General features: G+C 44.8%; 1 protein-coding gene across 5 annotated transcripts in view; it reads right to left on the bottom strand.

The window, feature by feature from the left end:
- LOC105911673 (protein diaphanous homolog 3) overlaps positions 1-22,505 on the bottom strand; it is a 250,044-nt gene that overhangs the window by 90,099 nt on the left and 137,440 nt on the right. For all 5 annotated transcript variants that reach the window (XM_031558192.2, XM_042702906.1, XM_031558194.2 and 2 more), the window contains 3 exons: positions 7,856-7,951; positions 5,728-5,822; positions 3,151-3,252 (listed from right to left, as the gene is read on the bottom strand). In XM_031558192.2, the coding sequence (XP_031414052.1) occupies positions 3,151-3,252; positions 5,728-5,822; positions 7,856-7,951 (293 nt within the window). The remainder of the gene's footprint in view (positions 1-3,150; positions 3,253-5,727; positions 5,823-7,855; positions 7,952-22,505) is intronic.

Here is a 22,505-nt window from a genome sequence, read left to right as displayed (position 1 = left end):
GTATGTCTTATCCAATCACAGGCCTTAGATGATGCACAGTTAGACTAATCTATATGGAGCCAAATGGCCAATTAAGCAAAAAGTAATTATCAGCATCCAAACCAGGCTCCTTGACAATCATGAACAAATAACATATCTGTGTTGGGAAAGAGATTTGTAAGATATAATGTCTGTGTATATGAAACCTGCTCCAGAGGGACCACAGGGATAAAAGAGGGTATCATTAAAGGCCTAATTTATATGTGTAAACCTTCTGCCAGCTCATATGTCAGCAGACTTCTTATACACCATGAAACAGACTTCAATTCAAAGAACTTGCAGTCGTAAATGATTGAACAGCATCACCATCCACAAAAAAATTTAAAATACATATATGTCTTAAAAACTTCAAAACGACAGAGTATACACTAGACATTATTCATTTTTCTTTCCCCTTAGGACTTAAAAAGTTTCTTGAACACACTCATGAAAAAAGTTTTCAACAGTGACATTGTCAATGAGCTATATTGGCAGGATGAGAGCCACAATGCTACAGCTAGCCAAGCAAGTGCCAACTCCCTTGTCTTGCCTATAATGGCCTACCGAGCATTTTCAATGAGTTGTTTGACTGTCCTCTTGATTAAAAAGCAATGTAGCTGATAGCTTGACTAAGACCTGAAATCGATACAACTTGTCAACTCAAGATTGGAGAGGCATAGTTGCAGTATTTTCAACATATCAAGCTCTATGACACACACACACACACGCACCCCCCTACTCTGCTGTTCAGTTTCAGTCGTACTCTCGTTCTGCCGTCACTGTGACTCAACCTTTCTTTCTGCACCTGAAAAAAGGCACTTGGGTTGTCGTGGCAACGAGAGCATTTTTCCCTTCTGCTACTTGCTGTGTTAATTTACCAGCTTCATTACACTCCCATTCATCTGCTCAGCCACAGTGACAAAGTGAGAGAGAGAGAGAGAGAGAGAGAGAGAGAGAGATGGAGAGAGACAGAGAGCAAGAGAGAAGCAGGCTAAAAAAAAATGGAACTCAGCAAGTAGGAAGAAGAACAAAGAAGTGAGGATTTGGTGACAATGTTCTGCATAATCAAAGTGCATGATCTATATCTCTACCTTTTACACACACAGATGCTCCCCTGTATGACTTTGACAGCAAACAAAGGAGGGGAAAGTAAGAAGGAATGCGAGTTAAAAGAGAGTAAGAGAGAGTGAGCGAGAGGGGAGACTCTGGGATTGAGAGAAAGAGAAAGAGAGGGAAGAAAGAAGGAGAGAGAGACAAAAAGGGGGGAAACTGCATGCGCTTGCACATTGGGAATATTAGACATTCCCTTTGATGGTAGATTTAAAGCAAACCTTCTCCCTGCCCACGCAGCGTACATAACGACCCCCCTTGCACCACCAGGGATTATATAAGCTCCCACTATCGAATCAGGGACACCGAGGCTTTCTGTCTCTCATTCCACCACAACCTTATCACTCAATCCACCCGCTATGTTATCTCCATCTCTATCCAAAGTGTCTCCGTCTCAGTCTCTCTTTCCTACTAAACTATCTTCTCTGCCTTTGAGACACCAGACACGGTCTTCTTCTTCTTCTTCAGTTCAACAAGCTTTACTGGCATGCCTATAGGCCAGTCAGTATTGTCAAAGCTGATCAGGACAAACCTGTTGATGAAACGCCAACAGACAATGACAAGAAGGGGTGATCCGTTTTGCCCAATAGGAAGTGGGACTGAAAAGAAAAAAAAATCTGGGAAGCTATTTTGGGAAATGCAGAGGAAATGCTCATGTTTTACTTATCCTGTCAGGAAGCTCTGTCACCAGTTTTCCTTGATCTCTCTGTATCAATTTGCTTCAAGTCTGCTTTTAGGCATGTCTGTAAATAGCTTAACTTGTTATTTAGTGATGGTAATTCACTTGTCATATTTTGCATGATATCAGTGTACTATTAAACAAACAAATAAATTGGACAGGGAAAAAGCCCGACCCTAACTTTAAAGCACAGAAACGCAAAACAAACATGAGCATGCGTCTACCATTAAGTGGCACCAATGTGAACATGTGTGTGTGTGTGTGAGTACAACTGCACACAATTGTTACAACGTTCTTCCTCCATGTCCTTTTAAAGCATTTGAGTGGCCAAATCTTCAGATCAGGTGTGTTGAGAGTGTGGTGGTAAACCTTTCCCTCTCTTGCTTCTTAAATACACAGTGCACTTCACTTTAGGAAAAAAAGACTATGCGACAGCAATGCAGTTTTCTTCTTCTTCTTCCTTGCATTTGAGGTTATATAACAGGTCCCAGATCAGAGATGGTGTCCTCGGATCCCTCTGAGTTACAGCCTCAGCCCATTTCATTAAACTAAAAGGGTGTCAACACCACAGACCCCACTCTAGAGAGTACTCATCTGCGCACACACACAGACACAGCATAAGCCATGTTCACACTTACACTTCACACAATCTAGAAGACTTACTGGTGCGTGCGTGCGTGCGTGCGTGCGCGCACACACACACACACACGCACACGCACACACACACACACACACACACACACACACACACACACACACACACACACACGGGTGCTATGAATCTTGGCAAGGTCAGACATCGTGAGCGGTGAGTTTGTCTGATGCTCTCCCACTCTACTGGCTTATTTATGGGTCGCTGTTGTGACACCCTAGCGGAGCTGAGCGAGGCTGGGCCGGCGACAAATCATAGCATCCGGTACTGGGGGAACGACAGCTAATCTTTACAGGGCCTGTAAACACATGGCACTATTCCCATTCCCACACACACACACACACACACACACACACACCCCTCAACACACCCGCGCTAACACTCACACCTCACAAAACACTAAATTTCACACAGCATACTTTATTTCTCATTTGCTACACAGACACACGCTTTCACAAACATGCACCGTCTCAATGTCGTTCACTTTCACCACATTCGCTTCACACAACAAAACACAACCAACTTACTAACCACACACCTTAAGAAAAGCAGACATCAGTGGATAGGTATGTGTGGGATATAAGAAGGGCTGTGTGTGTGTGTGTGTGTGTGTGTGTGTGTGTGTGTGTGTGTGTGTGTGAGAGAGAGAGACAGAGAGAAAGAAATAGGAGCTCTTTATGTGAGCACTCACCACCACTCCGAACTGCTCTGGTTCAGACAGGCTGGTGTACTCGCTCTTGTACTGGGCCAGCGAGTTCAGCTGCTCTTGCTCTGGGAGGTGCTTCACCAGGTTCTGACAGATACACAGACAGACAGACACATAAATAAATAAATAAATAAATAAACACATAAATAAATAAATAAATAAATAAACAAACATGGCGAGAGATTGCGTGAAAAACACTTGGAGCGTCCCGACCAAATCAGATGAAGTGCAGAGCGCCCTCCTGTCCGCTGAGGCCCAGTCCTGTGGCAGCCATATAAAGCCACTGCTAAGCCATCGTCTATGGAGGCTGCTGGTTTCCAAAACTCTCATTCAAGTAAGCTTTACTGGCAAGACTGCATTACCACCAAAAAGCACTGAAAATGTGCACAATAAGAGACACACAGCTAAACTAATATTTCATCTCAACAGCACACATCCTCTTATCATCTCCCTCTTTCTTTCTCTCTTCCCATCTGTTCTGTAGTCCTCCTCTTCCATCTGCTTCCCATTGAGACAGCCGTTAATACCTTTTCATGCTTTTAGTTGCAATGCACACGGACATGCTTGAAGGTGCACACGAACCTAAATGCTACACATCTAAAAGCTATGTCTGCCATCATCCATTTCCAAGTTGGTCTGTTTAGATGTACTCAGTGTTTAGGTGTGTGTGTGTGTGTGTGTGTGTGAGAAAGAGGATGATGGTGTTTCTTCTAAAGCTTTAGTTAGACTCAGTTGTGGATTCACAGATGGACAGCTGCATACACCATGGTTCCGTTGTTGTTCTTATTATGTTTGCCTGGGGACCGTTTTCTAGGGGGACATTCTAAAACGCTTGGTGTGAAAAAGCTTAGTGTGGCTTAATGTTCCAAAACAGCGATCAATGATCATCAAATTTCTCTTGGGTATGTCTCGTCATAAATACTTATGCCTGTCAAAAATCTATGAGTATGGACATTATCTTCCATTAAGGCGTTTTCCTCTCCATTGATGCCTGTTATAAGGAAAAGGCTTAATGTGGCTTAGGCTTCATAGCGATCAATGTTTTGTCGCTTTTTTGAAAGAAGATGGTGCTTAAGACAAATTTATCATCATCATTGGACGCTATTTCACGTTTAGAATGTCCCCTTTCTAGGGGCCCTTGTAGCGTAGCGGCTACTCTGACACAAAGATATTGGAGGGGACAGGGACCGCCGCCCAGAGCGGCGCGAACATCCTCTGATGACGGCATTCACGTCACTCGAACCCTACTGGTCCCTCGCACACACGCAAAGTTTAACTCTGGCCTAATGCCTTCAACCCTCCTCTTGCTGCTGAGAGGGGGGCATGCTGCAGGGGCTCTCTGCACCATTGTGGATGCCGATACCTGATCTTCCCAAGCATAACTTCAGCTTTGATTACACATCTCTACTGTCGGGAGGACCGATTCATCTTCGAAACCCCTGGAAAGGGCAAGTTAGGGAGTCTCAGAAATATTGTAACTCAATCTAAGCGATTGATTTGACGTGATTGAAAATGAAAAAAATTGCAGTGGCGTTCTTTTCTGTGGGGTGGGGTTCTGGTTCACCAGCATCTGGTGCTGAAGTGTGCTAAGCATTTTAGAAAAATTGCCCTTCTATGAACTGTACACCGAGGAAGCTCCCTCGACTTTCACCGATCCCCTCTTGTTTATCATCTGTTAGCACTGTATACTATGCTTACACAGAATTGACTTACTCCTCTTTCACACTTGACGTAAGAAAAAGTTCCCGAGCTGAAGCAGTAACTCCTGAATCAAACAACACTTCACTAAAGGACTAAAGCGGAACCCTGTGGCATGTAGTTAGCAGCCGTGGGAGAGCAGTGCAGAGATGTACACGAGGAGCTGTCGATGTAGAGCTCCACTGCCAACGCACTTTCTGGAGAGAGCAGTCTAATGCAGACACCTCATTTGGGTGCCCATCTACAGAGGACTGGGTGTGAGAAATGGGGAGTGCAAGTGCAAACCCACTCACATCAGGCATGTGTCTTCATTAAAGCTGCGCTGCGCTGTGTGTGTGTGTGTGTGTGTGTGTGTGTGTGTGTGTGTGTGTGTGTGTGTGTGTGTGTGTGTGTGTGTGTGAGTGAATATTTACGTGTCTGCCTGACAATATGTCAGGAACATGGCCATGTTTGTTAGGAGCAGGACCTCTCTAATTGGAGTGGGAGCGAAAGAAAGAAAGAAAGAAAAGAGAGAGAGAAGGAAAAGAGAGCTTGAGTATCCAGAATGTTCCGGTGTTGGGAAGAGGAGGGTGAAGAGACAGCCTCTTGGCCCGTAATGAGTAGCAGCACGAGCAGGGTGAGGAGACACGACGCCAATGGAGAAACTAAGAGACCGGGATAATAGGGACCAAAGGTCGTCAACAATTCTCTCTGTTCCCTTTTGTAAGCTTTGGATACATGCCATTAACATACATGCATCCTCCACAAAACCTCAAGCCACGCTTACCTTTTTACTCGGAATAGCACAGGATCTTTCTAATCATGCTTAGAAATAAAACATTAGTCAGAGAGAGAGAGAGAGACTGAGGTTAAAGGTCATTGTACCTGGATCATGGGTTCAGAGAGCTGCTCCTCATCAACCTCCAGGATTATTCTTCTGATTTCCTCATAAGGCATTCGGAAAGAACCCAGAAAGATGGCTGAGAGAGATAGAGGAGGGAAAGGAGGAGGAGAGAAAGATAGACAGAGGGATGAAAGATGGGGGAACGGATCAAGAAATAATAAACAAGGTTCCACAGAAGTGAAGAGCTTTGGATTATAGTGCAGGACTAAGTACACACTGTACAAACCACTATGTCAGGTAAGTACCCCTCTCCCTTAAAATACAGGAATGCATACAAAGACACACATTCTCTCTCTCTCTCCCTCCCTCCCTCTCTCACACTCTCACGCTCACACACCACACACACACAAACACAGACACACATTCATTATCACACTCACTCTGTCTCACTCACTCTGTCTCACTCACTCTGTCTCACTCACTCACTCACTCACTCACTCACTCACTCACTCACTCACTCACTCACATAATAGAGCGCTTAGTACTCTTAACATAGAAGAGGGTCAAATTAATGACATGAAGATCACACCTGGTCATACCTTACACAATTGTGATAGAAAGATCCATCTCTAAAGAGGATTTTCCACCTAGTGTTCCTAATGTATTCAGAAATAGCCAATGATTTTATATTTAGTTTTTATGTTAATTCAGTGAATTCTGGTAATCATTAGTCTAACGAACATAAACATGGAATAAATTATCTTTGCCTGCATATATGTTTAACAACTAATTGAAAACCGAAATCTGTACACAACTCAAAAAAGACACATGTTCATTTTATCTCAACGAGACTTGGCAAAACAAGATATGCATAAGGGAAAAGCAAAATTGGAGTACTACCTATTTTGAGACAGAACTAGTGAATAAGGCCTAAAAAAGTATAAACTAAGATATGCCGTTGTTATACAACATTTTGACTGCTTCTCACTGCCGCTTTCTGTGCCATCTTCCTACGAAAATGTAAGAGTTACATTTAAAGCCCTGACGGGTCACCTTCTTTCCGGGCAATGGAAAGAACTTGTTCACCATTCGTGCCTATTGATGGAACTGGAAATATTGCTATTCTGTTGTGGTAAGACATTAACTCCTTATGTTGTATCTGCAACTCATTTTGGATGTGTACTCTGTCTGTTTCACTGAGACCTGAACAAGTGGTTTGTGAACCCTTCCCCCCCCCCAGATAGGCTCCTTCCTGCTAAGACCCTTTGTGCCATGGTATCACCCCCTCCCCCCATAGGTGAACCCCTCACCCCACTGTCTCCCCCTTCCTCTCACCTAAAGGGTGTGGTCATCCCCTCTCCTATTGTATTCTACCTGACTGAAATGTATAAATGCCTACACATTCTGCTATCAGGTAGGCCTTGCTCTGAGCACCAAGCTGAGAGGGGGTCTCCACGCCGAAATAAACTACAGAAACCTGACTTCAACTCTCCGGTCCCTTCTTCAACTTAAGCGTGCTTATCGATTCCGTCACTATTTACCAAGGGCTCCAGCCGGACTCAGCTCTCCCTAATGGACACGGCTCAGATGGCTGATGGTGGTCCAGACTGAGTGCACTCTGTAAGTGTGTGTATGTGTATCGGAGTGTCTTAATGTGGAAACACTGAAGGACCGCCTGAGCACTGTGTGTGTGTGTGTGTGTGTGTGTGTGTGTGTGTGTGTGTGTTTGTGTTTGTGGTGTGTGTGTAATGGTGCCTGTTCAGCTTTAGATCTGCTCTCGCTTTCATTATTGCCAAAACAATACGTTTACATGGACACCGGGGAGAAGAACACGACAGAGAGACAACTGGCACTTTTTACACCTGCAGGCTAATGCTGATCTCTCACAGAGAATGACAACAAAGAACAAGGGAGAGAGAGAGAGAGAGAGAGAGAGAGAAAGAGAGAGAGAGCGAGAGAGAGAGAAAGACAGAGAGTTAGCGAGAGAGAGAGAGAGAGAGAGAGAGAGAGAGAGCACAGACTAGAATGCTACTTTGATGAAACTTGTAAAATGTCTGCTGCTCTAGACAGGTGTGGCACTGAATACAATTCAACTCAACTTGCATTGCAGACTGAATCTCTATCAGCCTGCTCGTCGTGAGGGGTTTGGGGGTTTGTGTGTGAACTCACAGAGGTTCTGGGCGATCTTTGGGTCCAGCACTTTCAGCTCCTTGATTCTCTTCTTGATGGAAGGTTTCTTCTGTTCCATGCCTTCCTCTTTCTTAGCTGAGGAACACACACACACAAACACACACACACGGTTACCTATTTATAAAGAATGAGAGGATCTGGCAGATCTGCATATGTTTCTCTCACACACAAACAGATGAAGTCAGATGATTAACTGTGAGTGAATGATCTCATATTATTAATCAAAAGGTAAGTAACATCCTTAGAATGATAGATGTACAAAATGATTAACAGACTGAGTTAGGAGAACAGTCATCACATCAAGGTGCAATTAAAAACAATGGCACAGACACAGTGGGAATACAAGCTCCCTCTCTTGTGCACGCATGCACGCACACAAACGCACACGCACACACACACACACACGCACGCACGCACGCACGCACACAAACGCACACGCACACGCACACACACACACACGCACGCACACACGCACACACGCACGCACACACGCACACACACACACAAATTGGCGGCCTTGGAGTAAACAACTATATTTTTTTCCACTCAGATGTCAATCAGCATTTAAATACAATAAACACCCTCAATAACACGCTGAATTATTCAGCAGGGGGCTTGTGGGAGATGTAGTAATTAGGACCCTAAGGGCCTCTTTAACTTGTTGACCTGGTGGCTTGGACTGAGGGAGTATCAGCATGGATAAGGTGATATCATATTTGAGAATGTTTGCGTGTGTGTGTGTGTGTGTGTGTGTGTGTGCGTCTGTGGTGTTTGCTTCACTGTGTGTGTGTGTGTGTATCTACTCATGCATTCTAGTTGGTTTGTGTATAGGTGCATATGGATATGGGTGTGTAGGTCTATGCATACTTGGTGCTACATGAACAGTCAGTGTGATCCTGTGTTGCGTGGGGGCTAAGGGTGTCTGTCAGTAAGTGTGTGTGTGTGTGTGCGCACGCACGTACGTGTGTGTCAGACAGTAAGTATATGTGTGTGTGTGCCCGCCTGCATATGTGTGTGTGTCGGACAGTATGTGTGTGTGTGAGATACAGTAAGTATGTGTGTGTTTGTGAACGCCCGGACGCCTGCACATGTGTGTGTGTGTGTGTGTGTGTCAAACAGTGTGTGTGTGATTGTGCCCGCACGTGTGTCAGTAAGTCTGTGTGTGGTTACGGTCTGGCTGTAAGAGGATTGAGCTTGGGCGAGACGGCTGTGTAGAATGAGATTAGGGCTGCGCTTCTCTGAGAAGTGAGCAGAAGAAGGCGGGTCGGAGTTGTCTCTCACACACACACACACACACACACAGTAGTTTGATGTATTTTCCTCCCTCTCTCTTTTTTGCCATACACGCACACACCCACACACAAGCAGTTACATTTTCAGTCACTGTAACTTCCACACCCTCACTGCATCACACACATCCCTCTGTGCAAACAAAGGCACTGATTGACTAGTCCCAAACACAAACACAAGTTTGTGAAAGAGAGAGACACAGAACATTGTCCTCTTTACACCTTTATGTCTGGTAGTAATAGAGAAGCCCTGTGTGTGTGTGTGTGTGTGTGTGTGTGTGTGTGTGTGTGTGTGTGTGTGTGTGTGTGTGTGTGTTGGAAGAGGGAGACCGAGAGACAGATAAAGTGGGAGAAAAGTAAGATTCTATTTCAAGAGAAATCAAAACACCTCAATGGAGCACCACACACACTCACACTCTAACCCAAAGCCACACAGGGAAGGAATAAAACCCAATAAACAGAGAGAGAGAGAGAGGGGAGCATGACGGAGAGAGGAAAAAGACAGATGGAGAGGGGAAGAGGAGTGGTACTTCAGATAGATAGATAAATGGATACTTTATTAATCCTGAGGCAAATTTTTTTTTTTTTTTACAAATTTTATTATTTACTTTACTTCAACCCAGTATCCACAAAACATTAGCGACACATTAAAAAAATGACATACGTCTATATAACAATTTATACATAGTAATGACTGCACTCATAAAGTGTTACGAAGTTATAGTAAGAGCCATTACAGCCTGAAGTATCAGAATGCATAATTAAGCTTCCTTTACCTCTTTATAATGGCACCTATGCCTTGATGTCAAATGCTGTTTTTCAGCAAATGCTCTTTATGAAGTCATATGTGATTTCATAATAATAGTTGTGGAGGACTTATACTGCAGCATGTCATGTCTGTTTATAAATTGTTATGTATGTTAGGTGCTATGATGCATTATAAACACATTTATTAATGTTAATAAATATTGAATGCTTCATAGGTACTGGGTTTAAGTAAACTGCTACCAGAGGAGTTTATATATTTAAGACACCAGAATAAGCAAACTGTGTAAATCTGTGTGTGTGAGTGAGTGAGTGACAGATAGAGGAGATGGGGATGTGGGGTTGGGGAGAAGGATGGATGGATGTGTGTGTGTGTGTGTGTGTGTGTGTGTGTGTGTGTGTGTGTGTGTGTGTGTGTGTGTGTGTGTGTGTGTGTGTTTGTGACACTGAAAAGGCTCTTATACAAAAAAAGGGATATGGGTGTGTTATACTGTCGTCACAAAACATAAAGCTTAATTCATGTAGACACTGGATGGGTCTGTCTACACTAAGAGAAGCACAAGCCACAAGTCAGAGGGAGAAGAAAACATGATTTAAAAACATTAAACATACATCCACATTTACCATACTGGCTACAGTCCACTGATTCTGATTCGTGACAGTTCACAAATACAAACACACACTACCACATGCCAATCCTCTACCTATGATGTGGGTGTGGTAGGTATACTGGTTGAAGTCCTCGGACATGCTGCCCTTGGATTATCTACCTCATACCGATTCATCTTTAATGAGGGATCACTTGACTGTACCCAGACTGCAGACAATCTTTACTGTGAGCAACTGAACTATGGGAAGTTAGAGGGAGGCGTATTACATGAGAGGTCACATACCACAAGGAGAAAGGGATACATAAACACATAAACCCATACATGTGTACACACATAAACACAGGTATTTAACACACACACACACACACACACACATAGAGAGACAGGTGTTTACTACACAACCAGGGAGCAGTCTGTTGACTTACGTGTCTCCACGGCAGGAACATTAACTTCAAGGTCTTTCAGAGAGCAGAGAAAGACAGAACGGGGAAAAACAACAACAGCAGCAGCAACATGAAAAGACATGAAGAGAGAACAGAAAACAGAGAGGAGATGAAAACAGATAAGGGTGCAGAAGACAAGAGGTAGAGAGCACCAGGCCTAAATCACTTCGCATCACTCATTTATTCCCTCGCCCTCCTCTTGAAATTCAAAAAAAGGAAAGAGAGAGACAGAGACAGAGAGAGAGAGAAAGAGAGACAGACACAGAGAGAGAGAGGGAGAGAGAAAGAGAGAGAGACAGAAAGAGAGAGAGAGAGAAAGAAACAGAGACAGACAGAGAGAGAGAGAGAGAGAAAGAGAGACAGAGACAGAGAGAGAGAGGGAGAGAGAAAGAAAGAGACAGAGAGAGAGAGAAAGAAAGAGACAGAGAGAGAGAAAGAAAGAGACATAGACAGAGAGAGACAGAGCGAGAGAGAGACAGAAAGAGAGAACGAGAGAGAGAGAGAGAGAAACCCTGAAAAACCCCAGGAACAGAGCAGACATATGAGGGGGCTCTTCCATGAAAGCAGACAGATCAGATCTTAGAAACTAATGAACTAATTGGAATCAGTTGGCGTACTGGTTGGACATCATTAAGGATTCATGTACTCAATATAATTACAGACAATTGGCTGATTCAAGCGGTATGGACTCCAGAGAGCGAGATGAGAGCGGTGAACAGACTGTTCTGTACATCCACAGATTCCATAGATGTATGCACTCTCACATATGTCCATGCACACACATAAACAAGTACACACATGCGCCAACACGTACACACCGTTAAGCAATTACATTTCACTAAAAGAATGATATAAATAGAGAGAGAGCGAACAGAGGGATAGCAGTGGCAAAACAAAGAGAAGTTTGGGGGGGGTGGTATTGCCTAACCAAACTGCATATTTTGGTCAGGTGGATATTGCCTAATTAAATCAAAACCTCCTGCTGGCAAACTATGCCTGCCTTCACCCCTCTCTCTCGCCTGGAAAGCGTTCATTACACAGTGGACCAATTAACAGCCCTATGGGAGGGCAGGGTGCATTTGTTAATCAATCTCCTCTATGCACGGTCACCATCAGCCCCCAACAACCAGGAGACGGAGGAGATGGAAGCTACCATGACACACACACACACACTAAATACACATACTCTTATGAACACACACACACACACACACACACACACACACACACAGAAAATACTGCAGTGGCTGCAGTGGATAAACAAACACAGTCAGGAAGTACTGTTATTGGCTGCTGGCCATCAATACTCAACTCCATGCCCCTCTGATCCGATCCCCTCAGCACACACAGAGACATACAGAGACATACAGAAACAGGCAAGCACATTAACCAGTGCATACACGCACACACACGCACACACACACACACACACACACACACACACACACACACACACACACACACACGGTTGGCAAGGTGCACTCGTCCTTCATGGAAAAAAGGTTTCCTCAAGACAGTGGTGTGTGCTTGTGTGCATGCACAAGACTACACACACAAATACCCAAAAATAATTATTGTGGCAGCTGTTTTGACCATTATCTGCACCTCTTTCTCTCCAACACGCAGGCAGGCAGGCAGGCAAGCAGGCAGACACACACACACACACATACACACGCTGACAAAAGATAAAAGCCCCCATCCTGTCATCTTCCCCATCCTTCTGTTCTTCTGATTATTCCTTCTTTCCTCCCCATCATTACAGGAGTGTGTGTGTGTGAGTGTAGGGGGGGCTGGGAAAGGATATTTGTCTGGGTGGAAAAACATGTCTATTATCAATTCTTTTCCTCATGAAAAGAAAAGCCCATGCGTGGATGAAAAATTAGCTTGGCAAAATAAAGTCTCGGCGGCAAATGTCTTTTAAACGAGGCAGCACATTACTGGGCTGATACAAGAGCCAAGGAGAACAAATTGTAAATAAATTGCGGTGCTTTCGCTACTAGGGAGAGTGAGAAACGCAGAGAGAGCAGAGGGAGGGAGAAAGGGATAAAAGAGAGAGGAGGAAGGGGCTGAATAGGTAAACGGATGAATAGAGTCCTAGCAAAAGGGGAAAAACGAATGGGAGAGGGTAACCACAAAAGGATGGAGAATAGGACATGGGGATACGTGAGGACAGGCACACAGACAGACAAACAGACAGACAGACAGACAGACAGACAGACACATGACCACACAGGCGCCAGCACACACGCTTTAGATTAAACGCACGCAAACAGCAATACCCCCCATGGGAATTATCTCAGTCCTATTATCATCAATCCCTGAGATTACAGACACACCAACTGCCACTGACGAGAACTTCCAGTGGCTCATCAATCGCGGGGTTGCAGAATGATCTAGAGAGTGTGCTCAGATAACAATCCATCTCTCGGGCTGCGACAGAAAATTAACCTCTAACTGCTCTGCCCGCCGCCGCCGCGACTAGCAGAACACGCAGCTCTCCGTCATTCAGAGACTCATCATTCAGTGCGGACAGAGGTCAGTCCACAGGATCAATCAAAAACTACCACAAATCAATTCGCTCCAATGATTAGTGATGGATTAGCACACAGACACACAGACAGAGACACACAAACCCAATCAACACTTCAGTCATACGTGGATCAATGCACCCAGCTGTGCATTAATGACAAGAACAAAACACACACACACACACACACACACTAATCAGAACCCTTAATCATCCTGAGAGGTTTCACCTTCAAGATGTCTTCATCTGTGCAATGTGCAGACACATGTGTATCTCAGCCATAATGCCTCCCCTATGACTAGCAGACAGCAGGGAGAGGTAACCTAACATGGAGGGCTGAGCAGCTGCAGCAGAGGCTTCTTCCTGACGCATACTAGGGCCAGAGGAAATATGATGTGGTCATGTGACCAGGGAAAATATTTTTTTTCCAAACCTCTTACGGTCACAAAAGGACTTTGGCAGGGAAAATGTCTGGTAGCGTGATGCCTCAGTTATTTTGGGGAACAAAGAAGAGGGTAAGAGTCTCGTACAGCTCCAGAGAATGTATATCTGTGTATGGGTCGAAACGTGAGCGTGTTCATGGATTTAAGTGCATCTCCCTGGCCATGACGCTAAATGTGTGTGTGTGTGTGTGTGTGTGTGTGTGTGTTTGTTTATGATGTGTAATGCACCGTCTGTAATGGTGCACATCCTAAGTGGCCTTTATCACAGACTCGTTATGCAGCCGTTATTGACTTCAATTGAATGTCAGTCAGGAGATGACTCCTTTCAAATGAGCTCAGAGAGAGGGAGAGGGAGAGGAAGAGAAAGAGAGAGATGCTGTGTAGTAAGGAGACTGCTGCAGTTGGCAGAGAGAAGCTCTTACTGTATAGCTAGCCATCTTTCTGCTCTCCCTCTCTCTCATACACACAACCACACAGCAGCACAAACACACCTAAACAGTCAAAGGAGATTAAGAGCTTTGGAGGTAATTCCACAGGCTAATTTTACCTCACACAACTGCATACACACAGAGAGAGAGAGAGAGTGTGTCTGTGTGTGAAATACATTTACCAAAATAGTGGCATCTGTCAGTAAGATGAGTGTACTTAAACGGGGAGAGGACTGAGGGACGCTAGCCTAAACTTCTGCGCTACGGTTCCAGTGAGCTGCAGGCCTTTCTAGACTCTCTGCTCATATCTGTGCTGCGGTTCCAGTGAGCTGCAGGCCTTTCTAGACTCTCTGCTCATATCTGTGCTGCGGTTCCAGTGAGCTGCAGGCCTTTCTAGACTCTCTGCTCATATCTGTGCTGCGGTTCCAGTGAGTTGCAGGCCTTTCTAGACTCTCTGCTCATATCGGCGGGCTTCGTCTGTGGCAGCAAGCAGCCCACACATCCTGCCAGTTAGACGCAGAGTATATGTGTTTTCTCTCTCTCTGTAAGTTACTGATTACAGCTATACAGTTTTGGCAAGTGCACATTCTATGATCTTCTAGTGCATGTGTTTAGACTGACAACATACCCTACACACACAGGCACAAGCACACATAGCCAGACCAACCAACAAATAAAAAAACAATACTACTGCAAATTAGTCATAGTCTAGTTTCTTACTAAATGTTCTGTTCTACCAAGTGGACCTGTATTACACAATCACACACCCACATAAACAAAGCAGTCTCCTTAGCTGTAAAAAGGTGCTGTGAGTTTGTCTACATGCATGCATGTGTTGAAGTGTTCCTGCATGGTGAAAATGTATTTTAACATAAACATAGAGCTAGTGTGCACACCTACTGATATGCTTGTTTGAGAGCAGGTAAGGTTAGGGTAGGTGGTGAATGTGTGTCTGGATGGCAAGTGGTGTGTGTGTGTGTGTGTGTGTGTGTGTGTGTGTGTGTGTGTGTGTGTGTGTTGACTGAAGGAGCAGGTTGTGTGTCTATCTAATACACACATGTGTGCGTGTGTGTGTGTGCATGTATGTGGCGCTTTGATCAGAATCGCTGTGTGGCCGAGCCGACCTGTCACAGTCTCCAGCATTCCTGCGGTTATCTTTTTCAATATGTCAGGGAAGTGTGTATGTATGTGTGTGTGTGTGTGTGTGTGTGTGTGTGTGTGTGTGTGTGTGTGTGTGTGTGTGTGTGTGTGCGTATGCATGTATGACAAAGTGAACATAATGGGAAACATTGATCAGAATACCAGAGATTGAATCTCCAGTTGTATCCGCTTCACAGACACTCACACACACAAGCTTGTACTAGTAAAACACACACACACAAGCTTGTAATACTAAAACGGCTAATTGTCAAACAACTCACGATCTCAGTGCTCTCCCGTCATTCTTTTTTATTTATTTATTCCTGAGCCACCTTTCATTCCTCTTGTTTAAAGACATCAGCAATAGACAAACATAGAGGAAAAGAGGTTGAAATGAGTGTGTGTGTGTGTGTGTGTGTGTGTGTGTGTGTGTGTGTGTGTGTGTGTGTGGGGTGGGGGGGGGTGTGTGTGGTCGGCTGTTCTGTCTGTGTGGTCTTTGAGGTGCTGTGCTAATTGGCAGAGCTGTCTGTTGGACCAGGTGAGCATCTAAAGGCCAGCACTCTATAATGCTGCTGCTCTTTGCCAAGGCCTGAATGACCTTAATTTGGAGGAAAACAGTCCTGGCTCCGAAAGCCATTCTGTGTGTGTGTGTGTGTGTATGTGTGTTTGTCTTCATGCATGTGCTCCTGCTCTTTGGTGAAGCCTAAGAGAACTGAAGGCTGGTATTTTACACAATGCAATGCATCAGGCCAAACTCCTCTTGGTTGTTAAGGGAAACATGGTCACGCCCAACTACCCACATGTGATTCAATGAATGTTTGTGTGAGAGACGTGAAAAATGACAGGGCCAATCTGATCTAAGTAAGTATGTGCAGCGGGTAAAATAAGTATTGAACACGTCACCATTTTTCTCAGTAAAAATATTTCCAAAGGTGCTATTGACATGAAATTTTCACCAGATGTTGGTAACAACCCAAGTAACCCATACATACAAAGAAAACAAATTAAATAAGTTCAGAAATTAAGTTATGTATAATAATGTGAAATGACACAGGGAAAAAGTATTGAACACACTTACTGATATTTATTCAATACTTTGTACAAAAGCCTTTATAGGTAATGACAGCTTTAAGACGCTTCCTGTATGGAGAAACTAGTCGTATGCATTGCTCAGGTGTGATTTTGGCCCATTCTTCCACACAAACAGTCTTCAAATCTTGAAAGTTCCCTGGGCCTCTTTTATGATCTCTGATCTTCAGTTCTTTCCATAGATTTTCAATTGGATTCAAGTCAGGTGATTGGCTGGGCCATTCTAGCAGCTTTATTTTCTTTCTCTGAAACCAATTGAGAGTTTCCTTGGCTGTTCACTTCCTTGCTGAAATGTCCACCGTCGTTTCATCTTCATCATGCTGGTAGATGGCAGCAGATTTTTATCAAGAATGTCTCGGTACATTTTTCCATTCATCCTTCCTTCAATTGTGTGAAGTTTGCCAGTACCGTATGCTGAAAAGCAGCCCCACACCATGATGTTCCCACCTCCAAACTTCACTGTTGGAATGATGTACAGTGCCATTTGTCCTCCAAACATGGTGTGCATTATGGCATCCAAAGAGTTCAAATTTGCTCTCATCTGACCAGACTGTGTTCTCCCAGTATTTCACAGGCTTGTCCAAATGTCGTGCTGCAAAGTGAGCGTGCATACAGGCCATGGCGGTTGAGTGCATTACTTATTGTTTTCTTCTAAACAACTGTACCTGCAAATTCCAGGTATTTCTGAGGCTCTCCACTGTGGTCCTTGGCTCTTGGACAACTCTTCTGATAATTATTTTCACTCCTCTGTCAGAAATCTTGCGAGGAGCACCTGGTCGTGGCCAGTTTATGGTGAAATGATGTTCTTTCCACTTCCGTCTTATGGTCCAAACAGTGCTCACTGGAATATTCAGAAGTTTAGAAATGCGTCTGTAACCAATGACATCAGTATGTTTTGCAAAAAGAAGGTTACGAAGGTCTTGAGAGAGCTCTTTGCTTTTACCCATCATGAGATTTTTCTTGTGTGACACCTTGGTATTGAGACACCTTTTTATAGGCCATCAGTTGGGATATTAATTTGCACTGACAAGGGGCCGGATTGCTTTCTAATTACTGATAGATTTCAGCAGTTTTCTTGGTTTTCCATGCCTTTTTGCACCTCCCTTTCTTCATGTGTTCAATACTTTTTCCCTGTGTTATCTCACATTAATACACATAACTTAATTTCTGAATGTATTTGTGTTGGTTTCTGTGTATGTATTGATTACTTGGGTTGTTACCAACATCTGGTGCAAATGTCATGTCAATAGCACCTTTGGAAATATTTTTACTGAGAAAAATGGTGACGTGTTCAATACTTATTTTACCCGCTGTACGTGATCGTGCGTATATTTTAATAGAGAGATACCTATAACATCCATGTCCTTTTATACCTCACTGTTCTTTTTTTCAATTTCAGAACGCATCATATCATTTATATGATATTTTCAAAAGACTTCATCTTCGAGTGGCAACCGGGGATTCTTGTTGTTGAACATGCTGATCACGACCACTGTCTCTGACTCGCCACATGGCTCTGAAAGCGTTGCTGTGTGGCGGATGTCTGCTTATACATATACATGCAGGGGCCTCTTCCAGTGAGAGCCCCAGTCCCAGCGAGGCGGATCAGGTCACCCCTGCAGCATTACCCCCAGATCCAGTTAGAGCACACTATGGCAAAAGGGCCTAGGAAACTGTCAGAATGGGCGGCAGTTCATTCATGTGAAAAACCCTCTTCATTTTCCCACAAGGGAGGGGTTTATTTTGTGTATGTGTGTGTGTGTGTGTGTGTGTGTGTGTAATGTGTGTGTATGAGTGTGTGCATGTGAGTGTGTTTGTGAGGGGGACCATAATCACATCATGATGGCCCTGCCTACTGTGAAAGCGTGTGTGTGTGTGTGTGTGTGTGTGTGTGTGTGTGTGTGTGTGTGTGTGTGTGTGTGTGTGTGTGTGTGTGTGTGTGGCAGTGTTCACTTGTTCTGCCATCAGTCAGTGAGGCAGCCAGGCCTGGGCGGGTCAGGAGAAAGCTTCCGCCAGTATTTGGGGGTGGGGCGGGGGGGCTTCCCCTGAGCTTATTGAGCGCGGGGCGAAGAAAAAGGAAGTGTGTTCATCCATCGTGAGTCTCCACAGAGATGCCAGCAAGGCATCGATCCAGCTTTTCCAGTCTGGCTCGCTGATTCATATCACAGGCGCACCAAACAGGGGTCACTCACCACACACACTAGACTCCTCACTCTATAATCATACAGCCAGTGGTCTGTGAGACACGGGAGCAAGCTCCATCTGTACCGCTCCACTAAGCATAAAAGGCGTATACATCTCTCAATCGGACTCAATCCAGCTCAACAAAGACTAATCACACATACACTACTTCACTGACCAAGGAAATTGTGTGTAGATGAAGTGAGTTGATTACTGCGTACACACGTACACACACACACACACACACACACACAAATGTAGCCGCAAAGGCATGTGGGTCATGTGCTTCACTACCCATCATGCCTTTCCTCTGGTTGTGGTTATGCTGCCAGGCTTCACTCTCAAGGGGCTGGCTGGACACAATTCCCCCCCCCTGCAATTTGAAGTGACACATCGCGTGCACACGCACACCCATGCACGCACGCACGCACACCCACACACGCACACATACACACACACAGAGCACAAAAAAAAGAGAAAAAAAACACAAACACTCTAAACGCTTCTTTCTCTCACTCATTCACCCACTCAAAAAATCCCTGTATAATTGATGATGTGGAGAAGGGCAGCCTAATTCATGATGGCAGTATGCGTCCTTAAATCATCCAGCCTGACTTACACCCTGGGCCTTTAAACTTCACAACTTCAGACTTCAAAAAGGTGAGTCTGTGCCTCTCCACTCCATTACCTTGACCAAGTCTGTTGGACCTGGCTTGCACTTTTGTACTTAATTAAAATGAACAGCACATTTAGAGGAAGAGGGTGGGTGGGTGCATGTGTGTGTGCATGTGTGTGTGTGTGTGTGTGTGTGTGTGTGTGTGTGTGTGTGTGTGTGTGTGCGCGAGTGAGTGAGAGAGTGTTTGTGTGAATATGCGTCTGTGTATGATAAAAGTAAGATAATGGAAAATGCATTTGCTCCCATTAAGTCAGCCTCTCCTGATCATTTTTTCCCCTCTTGTGCGTCTGTACGCACACAACCATAAAGTGGCAGTCGGTGAAGTGTTCATCCGTCTTTAAGAGATCTAATTAAGATGATAAGATCTAATATCCCCCCCCACATACACACACACCCACCCACCTTATACACACAGTGAAGGTGCACCTAAGAGGTGGTGGAGGGGATTGTGCTGGGTGAGTATATTTGTTTAGTTTCTGGGAGTACAGAGAAGAGGAGCGCAGCCAGCAGCATGCAGTGAAATAATCTCTACACTCAGATGTGCAGACATGGAGATAGATCTATTGGAATACACCTCTGCTGAGACACACACACACACACACACACACACACACACACACACACACACACACACACACACACAGACACACACATACACACACAGAGACAAACACAGACACACTCCAACTTTAGAGCTGGAAAGGTGAAATCTAAGTTAAGCACACATATATCCATACCACAATCCACAATTCTGAATAAAAGTGGCCTATAACTAATTCTCCTGTAGAGTTTGGGAGTTGGGAGGAGAATGCACTGGTCAACACAGTTGAAGATATATGGAACATGCGCTAAAATAAACACCAGCAGAAAAAAAGGGACAGCATTGCATTCCGAAACGTCTCGTTCCACTACAAAGCACATACGTAGTTAGAATACTGTGTACTTACAAAAAAACAAAAACTGTTTGGTGTGAATGTATGCTCCCAAGACATTGGATTACTACCAGTGTAAAAGTGTAAAAACGGCTTTGAACTATGTCTTGATGTGCCACTGGAGACCGATATGTGAAGAACCTGCACATGATGCATGCTAAACATGATACACTGAATCAATGCTTCAGTCTGGTCACGGAGACAAGCTATCGAACAATGGCACTCTGCACAGGGAGGTGGATGGATGGATATGAAAGAGAAAAAAAGAGGGTAAGAGAGAGAGGGAGAGAAAGGGGGGGGGGACGCAGAGAGAGAGGGAGAAAGAAAAGAAAAGATGGAGGAAAAAAGGGACAGAGAGAGATGGAGAAAGAAAGGGAAAGATGTAGAGGGAGAAAGGGAGAGAGGGAGAGAGATGAAAAGACAGAGAGGGTGAGCGAGAAAGAGAGGGAGGTAGAGATAGAGAGAGGGAGAGAGCGGCAAAGAGAGAGAAAGGGAGAGAATGAGGCCTGGAGACAGAGGGAAAGAGTGAGAAGGGTTATTTACTAGTTGGTCCCAGTGAATGGGGCATCAGGGATGCGACGTCACGGCCTGCAAAGCCAGAGGGAAATAACCAGCAGGAAGCCATTCAACAGCATCCCATTTACAGGCAACCTGGAGATTAACAGTGTCTTACAATACACACACACACACACAAACACACACACGGCCCCTTAAAATGTCCTCTCCGCCCGAACAAATCCATCTCTCCTTCCCATCTAATAAACACCCCTCTCCACATGTCCCCTGCTGAAATTAAATGTCAGGGTTAAGTGGGACATCTGAGGCTGGGACATTCACCACAATGACGACTCGGAAAGATGGAAAAAAACAACAACAACAAAAAACATTAAAACATAGCATGCAGTCATAATCTCCGCACTTGAGGTGGAGAGAGTGTATTGGACTGAATGGCATATATGTGTGTGTGTGTGTGTGTGTGTGTGTGTGTGTGGAAGGGAGGACACTGAGGGAGATATGTCGGTCAGAGGTGCGTATAGTTGCTATGCTTAAGTGCTACTATCCACTACAGGAGGGGTAATCATGAGTGTTGATATTCATCCCTGCCTCCCTAAAGGTTATTAACTGGAGTGGACTGGAGTGTAATATATGTAGCCTGGAACCTCCTCACCAGCACTACATCGACACATCCGCCCACATGAGAGGCTCTGGCCACGTATATATGTATATAAAATACATAAAATAGACCCTTCACAGCAAGGCCAGACTCTCTGCTTATCCTCAGGTAGGCAAACTGACCTGACAGGATTTCTCCGTAAATAAGAGGCTCTGAACAGCACCGCAGGAGAGCATTGATGATGCGTCCCCTCTGATTGGCAGCGTGTGATGGTAAGCTGGTAGCGGCAGTGGCTGAGAACAACAACATCATGCTAGAACTGTGTGGCGCGTGCTCCGTTCAATTCACTGTTCTTCCAGGGCTGACCTATTAGGAGAGCACTTGGGGAGGAAGACAAAGGGATCATACTCCAAGTCTACTGAATGGATCATAAAAATGTCTCCCAAGCCTCGTCTCTCTCGTTTTTCTCGTCTAGACTCTGGTGGCTGCTTTTCCACCGCTCTTCCTGCCTTTGGTACGTGCCCCTATGCAAGACTTTTCTCCTGCCTTCCCTAGAACTCGTGCTCTCTACCTCTCGCGGGGGTCTGTTATTATTTACAGAGAGAGATGATTTTTAAGTGGTTCCCCTGAGGCACAGGGGAATTGGGGGGTTGGCAAGCGCTGCCGGAAACTGCCCGGATGGCGCTTTCTTCTCGGCAGGCCGCCTCGTGTGTGTGTGTTTGTCACCGTTTGTTTGTCTATCTCTGCTCGCTCTCTCTTGGCTCTCAAAAACACATATACGCCCTCATGTCTCTGCAAAAGCTTGCATTCACACGTATGCCATTTCTACACACACACACGAACACCGACACACACACACACACACACACACACACAGAACCAAATGCTACAACCTGATCTGACCACTCATGCCTGTCCAACAGAGAGAGGAAGTAAAATCACTCTGACCTGAGGGACCTGTTGAACTGCTCCTCTGCCTCAGACATAGAGA

This window comes from Clupea harengus, chromosome 21, assembly GCF_900700415.2.
Source record: "Clupea harengus chromosome 21, Ch_v2.0.2, whole genome shotgun sequence".
Classification (NCBI taxonomy): domain Eukaryota; kingdom Metazoa; phylum Chordata; class Actinopteri; order Clupeiformes; family Clupeidae; genus Clupea; species Clupea harengus.
This window is presented reverse-complemented; position numbering and strand designations above follow the sequence as displayed.